The sequence below is a fragment of the Lineus longissimus genome, chromosome 11, assembly GCF_910592395.1.
Source record: "Lineus longissimus chromosome 11, tnLinLong1.2, whole genome shotgun sequence".
In the NCBI taxonomy this organism is placed as follows: Eukaryota; Metazoa; Nemertea; class Pilidiophora; order Heteronemertea; family Lineidae; genus Lineus; species Lineus longissimus.
Window position 1 is genome coordinate 1384361 of NC_088318.1, and position 11039 is coordinate 1395399.

Genomic DNA, 11039 nt, shown 5'->3' on the forward strand with positions numbered 1-11039 from the left:
TAGGGTTAGGAAATGCACATCCTGGTGGTCAATTCCCTGGCCCGAGTGTAATTCACCACCCGAACTGACAAAGCAGATGGCTAAAGGACTCCTCTGCTGTAACATTGGTTTAGATTCCTTTATGCAAGGTGTTGAATGAGGATTAGAAAATGGACATTGAAGTCCTTAAGAAAGGAGGTGGAGGTGTCCGGAAAGAGCACCTCTATGGAAGAAAGCCAGGTGACATGGAATGGACTCGTTAACCCATTACACTGTAAATTCTTATAACAGCACGACTGAAATAAACATCAAGTTTTAACTGTTTCAACTTTTATTGTTGAGCTCCCTGTCTATTCTATTACAACCTATCAGGTCTAACATTCTAATCAAATACAATACTGTAGAAAACAATACACTTTTTAAAAACATACTTCATGCATCATGGCAAAATTCATTTCACTTTATCAATAACATGTAAAATACAGCATGCACTAGGGAAGTCAAGTCAGCAATAAGGCTTCTTGGATGGATCTCACAAATGTTACGACCTGGAATACCCTCACGGCAAACACAAGGGTCCAGAATGAAATAACTTCTCGTGGAAAATAACAGAACTGAACTATTTAAGTTTACAACACACAGACAAGTATTTCATTGTCATCACGAAACAGAAAACAGTTTTAGGACAATTTGTCAACAATTTGTCCCTGGACGGCTGACTGATAAACAGTTATCATCCACAAAACGTAGCCTCCTTTCTTGTATGAATATGTTGCAACCTCTGACCTAATGGATCAATCTGACCAAAAGAACTCTGAAGTTGCAGAAATGTAAGCATGAAGGGGCTAAAAACACGACATTATTGCCCCTTCAAAACTTGAAATCCATCTAAAGGAAAGGAGGCCACATTGAAATGCTCAGTAGCTCATATAAAGTAACATTGCATTGCAACAGTGAAAAATCATCTCCTGGACGGATAAAATGGACAATAAGATATACATTATGCCATCATCAAACTCACCAAATACCCTTTGACAAACAATATCTCAAACTACATATTTGAAGGACTAAACATACCGCTCTCGACTTTTGGACTTTCAAAAATTTACTACAGTTGGAGATAAAGAGAGATCTAATCACAAAACCTCTATGTAACGGGACTCCAACGAAAACACTGAGTTCTAGCCCCCCTTCTGCACCCCTAGAAAAGAACCCAATGGCAAGAAGCTGAGAAAGTTCATCACAGGTTTATGGACCTAGTGATATTGCACTTGTGAATATATTCTTATCAAGGCACATCCCCTCTCCACCTGACAATTATCAAGACACCAAGAAAGTTAAAAACAAGCCACTTGTTCCAATTTGTACAGCATGTACGGCACTGCACAGCAGGCCTAAAACAAAACTACTAACCTTATTTATTTTTCAACCCATCACTGGGATATCACTTACCGGCAGCAAAATCTCAAATTCCCAATTACTCCAACTTCTGTCATGAAGTGCAATAAATACTAATTTGACAGTAAATTTTAAAAAGATCCAACATATGACAGTTTATGCCTCGTTATCCGATGAAAATCCCAGCAACGCATTAGATTCTGGATCTTCCCCGAACATGAATTCCAACGCCTTGTGCTCTCGTAACTTGCGGAATGTTCGTTCCATCGTGTCCTGCATACGGCGGTTGTCGGCCGTCGCTGCCTGCCACATGATCTCAAGGTCGTCTTCAACTTGTCTGCAAAGAGAAGAGAGATGTTTTAGACTTGGTGACATCTCTCCAAGAGAAGCTATGGGGAACAGAGGCTGATCTGCATCACACGTTGTTGAGGACTAACGGTCTGAATGTTTAACCAGTTGAACACAAAGAAGAAGGAGACTCAAGCCAAGTAGTAAGGTTTCACATTTCGGCCTTACCAACATCCAATATCTCAGAGTTCTACTTACTTCTTTTCTCCGGCCACATCTGACAACAACCCGTCTTTTTCCTTGAGTAGTCCACGGAGATGTTTAATCTCCGTCAGGTATTCCATTCTCTGTTTTGTAAATTCTTCATCTTGTACCTTCATCCTGTTAGAGAATGGAGGTTATATCGAAATTTATGTCTCTAAGGTAAGATATTTACAAGAAAAATGGTTCTTTTTGTATGACAACAGTTAATTATGTGATAGAGCATAGCAGACAGCTGCATTCCACACAGCACAAGTCCAGTCATCATCATGTACCCAGTCTGCAGCCCAAGACTAGAAAGTCTCCTGGACTGGGATGTTTTTGCATTAACTCATGATATTGAGTAGAAGACCACCAAAACAGCACTGAAGCCAAGTCAGAGTAACTTCTGTCTTAGTGTCCCAGGCTAGGTATATGACATTGTGAACTAGACTTGAATCCTCACTAATAAAGTCTTACTTGTTTGCAATCTGCAGCATCTTATCAGCAGCCTTATGCTTGTATGCCCGGAGCCTCTCCTCCATTTCACCGACGGCTGTATTCCCATCCATCATCCGACCCAAAGCCTTCTTTCTTTCCTTCTCTTGATTCTGAACCTGAAAGCAGGAACCAAGAATCTGACCAGGTGCTCAATTTGTTGAAGTATTCGGAATATGCAAGGTATTACTGTTTCGAACGAGCACAAATGTCTTGAGGATGGAAAAATCCTGACTTCCCCTAAAAGTTCTGCATTGGATTACACCAGGAAAAAGGAACCATAGTAGACTGAATGGAACCTGGTGAATGACTGATGAAGCTTAGCAACTCAATTCTTTGACCTATGACAATGGGAGAAACAGTTCAGCGCCAGATCAATCTCTAATCATGAGCATGATGTGACAGATAAAAGACCGAACTCACCAACTTTGCATATGTATCTCTCTCAACTGCGGTTTTCTCAGCCTGCAACACGAAGAAAATATAAATTGCTTTGACATACATGTACTGTACATGTGTCTTACAAAACCTATCTCATCTTCTCAAACCATAGCCTCGAACCCCACCTGCTGTAACATTCAATTTGTTAAGTCCAAGCAGAATAAGGAAGAAGAAGAACATTACATTTCTGGCTTGAAATCCCCAGAGCAAGGAAAAGGAATATCTTACCACTTTGACGAGGCTGCCAAGATACTCCTGAGCTGACATCTCCTTGTTCTCAGACACTGCAAGTGCTTTCTGGAGGACAATAACCTTCTTCTGGCATTTCCTGAGAAAAACAGACAGAAAATGTGAACATCCAAGTACTTGAGACACACATTCTATAGCACGGTGGCCGATCATATGTCAGGAATGGCTATGATCAATCTATTTTTTTCCATTTTCTAAAGCTCACTAAGAGTACTGAGCCATATTTTTATGTAGATAGCTGTATGCTCCATGGCCCTCAGACATACCTATATGATCTCTGCAGACCTTTGATTTCTATGGCAAGTTGTTTGTTCTCAGCTGACAGGTCGCTGACTTGGAGAGCCAGGTTTTTCTTCTCGAGCTGTGTAGTATGAAGATGGGTCATCATGTCTTCCACCTCTTTGCCATGAGCTTGTTTCATGTCCTCTGCCGCCCTAGAAGAGAACATAATTCAAGGTGAGTTGGAGGTGCTGTGCCGACCTCTCACAGCAAAACCAGGCACTAGACTGGAACAAGTTGGATGGCTGTCATAAGGCTACGAGTTGCTTCCAGAATGTGAGCTAGTAGTCATTCTGAGGAACAAATTTCTTTCAATTCTTTGAGGAACATTTTGGTACAATTCTCTACAAATGAAGCTAACAAAATAACGAGACATTCTGACAGCCAAAATACATCAAGACTGTCACTTACTTTCTGACTTCATTGACTGCACTGTTATGCTCCGGTATGGTCAGCTTGGACTCATCCTCCAATAACATCGCTTGGTGTTTTGTCTTCAGACCCATGAACCTCTGTTTCCACTCCGCTATCTCATTCTCGAAGTCGTTCTTCTCAGACTCGCTCATCACCACCTGCTTGGAAAGACGGGCAACTGCAAATAAAAAGACAGAGAAAGATACATCGGTTGTCAAAAGAATCACAACTGCCAGGAATAGACTCTTCAAAAGCAAAACTCCTTTGGCTCATTTCAATTTCAATGCTAATAAACAAAGTAAAATACCTCGCCTAATCGATTGCCTCTCTCAAATTTCCTCAACATATTCATTTAAGAGAAATAGCTAGGATAACATCAGTTTGCACAAAAATCACTCACTTTCTTGGACATGTGACATGTGGACATCCTTCGACTTATTCTGCTGCACCTCAAGTTGCTCCATGAGTAATTGATTCTCCTCGAGGACCAGCCTCGCCTGCTCTTGTAACTGCTGCCACTCTGTCATGCTGATTGGTCCAGATATGTCCGTCTGCTCCAGCCGCAGATGTAAACGTTGATTCTCCTTTAGCACCTCTTCAATACGGACACGGAATGTTTCTAGCTCAATCTGGAACAGAAGAAGATTGGTTTGCATTGTAGAAGTCAAGAAATGTAACAGTGATCAAGTTTTCCATGTAGTTGAGAGAGTTTTAAAAACAAGGACTCCATAGATCCTGTGTGGTTACTGAAATTCTTTCTTTGACTACTTCCAGTGCGACTGTCAATGTTGAGAGCAGAAAAGGACAACACCATTTTCAACAGACAATTACAAACATCCATCAAGCACATGCACATGCAGCTCTAGCAAATGGACGGAGCTTTACAACACTTACATCATACTGTCTCAGTAAATCATCTTTCTCCTGTATTCTATCATCATAAGCAAGGAAGAGGGGGGCCAGATACTTGGTGTTCAACAACCAGGATGGAATGGGACCCTTGGACGGTAATCCAACAACATTCTTGTTCTCTTTGTCTGTTGGTCTGTATTTTGCTTGTTGCCGACTCAATTCAATGTTGAGACGGTGGACGGTGCTCTTCAAGGTATCACATTCATCTTTGAGATCCTGGGTTTGCCTCCGCAGTAGCACGGTGTCTGATGCATCAACTGGGAGAGAGAATACAACATTTATCAAGCCAAAGCTAGCGCTGTGGCAACCAGCATGAAATGAACCACCATCAAGTGACAAGACCATAGGACTTGGCAAGAGGAAGTAAACATCAGAATATTGGGACCCAAGGAAGAGAGCAAAGATGTCAGCTTTATAACACGCCTACCAAAAGTAAAATTTATCAATCATATATTCTTCGAAATTAGATATAATCGAAGTCGACATGGAAGAATCATAAACCAAATTCACCATCGCCATCCTTTTTATGTACATATTTCCTGAACTCCTGTATTTCATTCTGAAGCTGTGTGCTGGCTTCCTGGTGCTCCACTCTCTCGTGCTCCAACGTTTGCACTCGAGTCTGCAGTGTCCTGATGAGCTCCTCTTGAGATTTCAGTGTGTTATCGGTCAGACCTAGACAAATAAAAGACTTGTTGAGTAATGTATTTCCATGGTCAGGCAGTGGAGAACAAACATCAAAATAAGCCTCTCAGCCAAAGCTCTGTTGCAACCAACTACAGCGGCCAGCTTGGGCCCAGCCTAAACATGCTCATGCCTTGGAACAAAATTGAAACAAGCTCTCGTCTAAGCATGAGGCTCATGACAACAAGTTTGTCTCAGTACCTCTCTGCTGTGTTTGACAAGCTTAGCAATCATAAGATTCAAATAGATGTGAATAGCTTTGGTTTGGGCTGGTGAAACGCTACCCTCAAAGTCAAACAAGTTTGGTACATACTCATTTGCTGATCCATGAGTAATTCCCGGTCGTTGGAGAAATTCAATGGACTTTGAGATTCGCCCAGATGGCGCTCCGTTTCCTCTAATTTCTGTTGTAGCTGTTCCTGATGTCGACGTTGTTCTTGTAACTCGTTCTCAATCGCCTCCTGACGCTGCATCAGGGATTGATTCTGCTCTTTCAGGGCCGCCATCCTCGGGGTGTCCTTCTGACGATACTCGTCTGAAAAACAACGATAAAAGAATTACTGATGCTCATCTGTGTGATAGTGCCTAGTCATTTTTGAAAATCAGAAAATGCTTTCCTGGTACTGTCACATATTGAAACAAGGGGCGTTGACTAGTAGCTGTAGTGTGACAAATGAAACAAAAACACCTATATTTCATTTTATTTGTGTCAACAGGTGATATTTGGTACTGGTTGGTTGGTGTTATGAAATTTTTTTTCCTCATTGAAAGTGGAACTGGTAGTGGTAACCAAGGTTTTAAACTGTTTAGGCCTAAGCCATTAAAAGTTACAAGTAATGGTAATAAGAGACACTACAATATCTCAAATTGGTCTCACCTTCTTCTTCATTCACATTGTTGTTGACATTGCCTCTACTCAGCCTCTCTAAATTGTCAAGGTAGTCCAGGCTTCCCCCCATGTCAACACCACTCTCATCTCGTCTTGCTTCTGTCGCTACAACCTGCAACAACCGTTCAAAACTGCTCATCAGAATTAGGCACAGATTTGTTACATGTCCTGACATCTTATTTAGAGTTTGGTCATCAAAGATATGCAAACCAACATCCTGAACTCAAATTAAACCACTTTGCACTTGACGCGGGTTATTAAAGAGAATAACTGTAACAGTGCCATAAACCAACGAAACGAGACAGCCCAGTAGTTATGGCATCAACTTTGTGAACATGAGGTCCATATTTTGATGCCTGTGGGTAGCCAATTCAATTTGGTTAGGTCATTAGGCGCCAGTCAGGGTACCACGTACGTTCTCACCAGGCACCTGGTATCAGAAATAGGAGCTTGGAAGTAAAGAGTATCTTATGACCATAATCTGGCCGGCCTTTCCATTAGGAGAAACTCTATATAAACAAATTTTACTAACAGCAACTTAGCGACACAGAGACTAGACGACACTTCCTACTGTTACAAGTTGAGACATTCACGACTAACATTCAGTAACCACTCCATGCAATTGATGCACGTAACTCAACATGTACATACCATATCTTCGATTTCTTCTTCATCAGGATGCTGAGCTACAGGACGCATAATGCTTGTCTCTTCGTCACTGTATCGTTCAGACTGAAAGCGGAACAGGGCAGTGCTTTATAGGGAATGAGAATCACCAGGCCCAAAGGAGGATGGCAATATAATGAAAGACAGCAAAATGAAAGTGTGTTTCAGGCAAGCACAACATCTCAACATTGATAGCACTAATGTGGATTAAAATAATGTAAACTAAAAGGATTTCTCTTGTCTAGATTTTGACAAAGGCAGTATGTTCCTCTAAAATAAAAGATACATGCAATAATCCCTAGACAGCCCTGAAGAAAAAGATTTGGGCGTTTTACTAGCCAATAATGGAAACTAACAACCACACCAACATTGATCTGATCCATAACTGAATGGAGCTGGCCTACCTTTCTCTTAGGTACAGCATAGATATCGGTCACGTGTGGTGGAGAGGTGTTGAGGCTGGGAGCACTTTGGACTCGGACTTCATATTGTCGGTCAACAAGTTGGTACAACGGATCTAAAAATAGGATACACAGAGATCAATCAATGACTACTTGATAAATAAAACTACAAGTTTGGAGCAAAGGGAAGGATTATTTTCATTGCACCTGTTAAAAGAAACTGAAATTTCTCATACCGAACGGAGTCTATTAAAATTCCTCGAGCTTTAGGTTCAGGCACTATTGGCCCCCTTGGCAGATAATCTCACGGGGATAAATGCGAACTAATTTCTGTCACAGATCATGACATCTCTTAGTACTGTTCAATAGCTTATTCTCTAGGTGCCCACTTCCAGAATGAAGATCTACCAACCTTCTTCGTCATCCAATAAGTCTGCATCGACCTCGTCTCTGTTAGGCGGTGTCCCAAGTCGTCCACGTCGATCAACTGTATCTCGGCGAATGTCCCGCGCCAGAGAATAACTAAAATGTACAAAATCAGACTTTCTTAGTTCATTCTAGTGTTAACAAAACAAGACTATCCACTCTCCATCTTATTTCATGTCCTCTCTTGGGTGTAACTAAAGCAAGCAGCTCACAGAGGCAAAGGAGAGTAAGATCAGGTCACACAAGTTTCTGCACTGCAGTACTTCTAGCTCGAGTATTTCAATACTGACCTAACATTTTGTACAGAGGTCGAGCTGCTTTTATGCTCAATTTCAAAGACATTTGATATCACATCAACAATAACTCACCCAGGGTCACCATAATCATCAAGACTGGTATCCACGTCATTGTCATCACTTTGAGGGACGGGTTCAGCAAAGAGGCGACCCAGCATAGTTGAACTCATCAAGGCACTGGCCATCCCAGAGGTGAACTGGGGGTCAGGGCTCGGCGGTGGAGGGGTCCTTGGTACAGCAGAAAATGATGCTGTTGGTACCAAGGCAGCTGCGATGTGAGGCTGAAGTAAGATTTAGAATATACCAGAACAAGGCTTAAACGTCATTTCATGAAAAGTTTTAATTCAAATATCCCAAAGTACTATACAAGATATCGCACAACAAAGTGTTTCTATTCAAATTCTACAAAGACGTCAATCAATGTAAAACTATTCATCAACTGACCCTCATTCTAAAAAAGATTCCTTGACACTTAATTCCACATATTCTGCAAAACCAGTCATGTCAGTTTGAAACATACAGGAGAAGACTTCTTAAAGATCAAGGTCTAACTTCTGAACTTTACATTTGCTTTGACAACCTGTTAGATTTCCAAATCCTATTATATTAGACTTCCAGGATTGTTTTTTCGTAAGCTCGAGGCGAGATCCCAAATCACTGCAATCAGGCACCAACCCACAACAATGAAACAAAACAACGACGAGCATCAGGTTGGCGGCAACTCACCTGAGATTCATGGGTATTGCTAACAGAAAGATCAAGGGAGAGGCAACAGATATATAAAGCAAACGAAAGTCTATAGGAATATCAGATATGCAGAGACGGGTTGGAAAAGTCATCAATTCCAAATCAGGATGATCTTTGCGTCAACATTACATACATGGTCAATCAAAGCAGTGGGCTTGTAAGTAAAGGCTTGAACGAAGGCACCCCACGTCCTCCAAACACCGCTGGAGGAATTTATCTGGAGTTGGAGAGACACTAAAACAACATACAGGTACACTATCATTTTGTATACAAAATGTAGGCCCTCACAGTACACTGTTGTACGAAATGTACAGTAACATTACATACCATCAGAATTTCAATCATTTTGACCACCTTCTTTACCGGTTTTAAGGAAGACATATATAATCTTGAAGCAGACCTACCTTTGCATTCTTATTTTTCTTCTTCTTGCTGCTTTTAGGTTTGAGACTCGGCATTGTCGAGAAATAGGACCATAAAAGAGTGGACTTTCCAGTTGGTTACCAAAACTATTTACGTTTTTTCGACCGACGTTACTTCCAGAGCCACCGTGGAATTCGGCCGTAACGACAAAATCGGCCCGCGAGCGTGCTGGATGTGCCTTGAGCGAAACTCTTGAGGACGGAACGCCGTCTAATAAAGTGCAATTCCATAACTTTATGATTGGCCAGGAACCGCTTGTTGCCGACAACGTCAAGGCACTTACTAGGCGTTACCTCATGCTGTTAAGTCCAATCACAGCCACTTTAAAAGACATTAGGCCTATCAATGGGCTCCAGTGATGAAATGTAGAACTAGAAACAAACACTGATTGTGAAACTTTCAATCTGGCATTTGAAATGTTTAGGACAAATTCATGTGTTCAACTTGAACTGGTATCTTCATCTGTCGATATTTAAAAGTTTTACAAAAAGATATTTCTCACAAAAAGCTATGAAGGCACTAAAATATGAACAGGTGGCGCCCCAGTTTGGAAGGCTTCATATCCTAGTGTAGCAGAATGGAATGACCGCTGGAAAACGTGTCCTTCCCTGGTTGGTGACGTCGGGTTAAGGTACGGTTCTACTGAAACTTGGCCCAGAGTTATTTCTGTCTCCATGGAGGTCTTTTCACGGAGGGAAGAGTTGTTCCATGACCCTGAAAATGAAATAAGATACATCGATATTATAGGGAGCGTCTCTAAAGACCAGTCTCCATCTCGTATGTGAATTTGTTCCCCTGTGCGTTTCTTGCGTTTCTTGGGGACCACTACGATTCTACACAAATTGCAGTTATAACCCTGGGGTATCCGAAGATTCCGTACATTGTGTTCAACTGCGTTCATTTCGCAGTCAATTCATTAGTTACCAATGTATGCCTTAGAGGGGGCAGAATGGCACTGTTTAAACAAGAAGTCTCATCAACAGCCTAAAAGAATATTGGATAGAACGGCACTGTACTGGGTCCCAGTAATAAATATTGCCATAAAGACATATGATATTGTTCTGGGACTTATGTAAGATTAGTTCTCTCCGCCAAACCCAAGACTGGAGGATTAAAATCTTGTGTTTATAGGCTAACAAATGCAAACACTTCCAAGTGAACCCCCTACGAGAGAAGAGTGGCTCTTCTTCTCTCCGACTTTGACACCCTACTACGAACATATCAATAGATCAGCCAGCGGTCCTCGGTGTCGCCGCGTGGGTTACGTCCAGTGAAATTGTTTGCAAAGGTCAGGGAACCACGATCTGACATCCATAACCAGCGTATCCCCTTTTCATGCCAGTTACAGTCGGGTGCTACACCACAGTCGGGATAGTGGCCGCCAAATGAATGGTTGTTGAATTTAAAGCTGTCAACTGTTCACGTCAATTTACAAACAATCAGACAATCCTTCATGTATTCAGTGGAGATTTCCACATCACTGGATAGAACAGCAGTGATGGCATCTCACAGATTTAACATGAACACTTCCATCTTCACCATCATGACTTGGACGTGCGCCTTTAGTTTCTTTGGCTTTTTGGGGTGTGATCGGGGATTGTAAACTCGTTCCGTTTCTTTGAGCAAATGGTATTTGATTAGGGAGGCAATTAAAATTGCCGTTGAACATGTACATGAAGTACAGTGATGTCCATAATTCATAAATGTCTGGCTTGAAATTTCAAACTGCGCAGTTCATTCCCCCTTGATTGTATGACTATTTCTACAATAAAAACCCTTTGAAACCAACCCATACCTTTATCAGGAATA

At 41.6% G+C, this 11039-nt stretch overlaps 1 protein-coding gene across 2 annotated transcripts; it reads right to left on the reverse strand.

The window, feature by feature from the left end:
• Positions 1-292: 292 nt before the first annotated feature.
• Positions 293-9331, reverse strand: LOC135496152 (centrosomal protein of 89 kDa-like). Of its 2 annotated transcripts, XM_064785298.1 has the most exons (17): positions 9212-9331; positions 8133-8341; positions 7751-7860; positions 7342-7454; positions 6923-7003; positions 6260-6383; positions 5696-5917; positions 5209-5373; positions 4681-4955; positions 4187-4415; positions 3784-3964; positions 3360-3527; positions 3073-3172; positions 2827-2868; positions 2386-2522; positions 1924-2046; positions 293-1714 (listed from the first exon to the last, which is right to left on the reverse strand). In XM_064785298.1, exons 1-17 carry the CDS (start codon positions 9263-9265, stop codon positions 1534-1536), a joined length of 2514 nt encoding a protein of 837 aa, XP_064641368.1. In that variant the 5' UTR covers positions 9266-9331; the 3' UTR covers positions 293-1533. The 2 variants fall into 2 exon arrangements, with proteins under 2 accessions (XP_064641368.1, XP_064641370.1); XM_064785300.1 differs by lacking the exon at positions 6923-7003.
• Between the last annotated feature and the right edge of the window lie 1708 nt (positions 9332-11039).

Bases quoted from the DNA above. Each gene is read 5' to 3' on its own strand.
- LOC135496152 (XM_064785298.1), bottom strand. From the start codon at position 9,265: ATGCCGAGTCTCAAACCTAAAAGCAGCAAGAAGAAGAAAAATAAGAAT. The intron at 2,523-2,826 runs GTGAGTTCGGTC...TCCTGCTTTCAG, and splicing joins GAGATACATATGCAAAGTTG to GTTCAGAATCAAGAGAAGGA. The intron at 2,047-2,385 runs GTAAGACTTTAT...ATTCTCTAACAG, and splicing joins ATGCTGCAGATTGCAAACAA to GATGAAGGTACAAGATGAAG.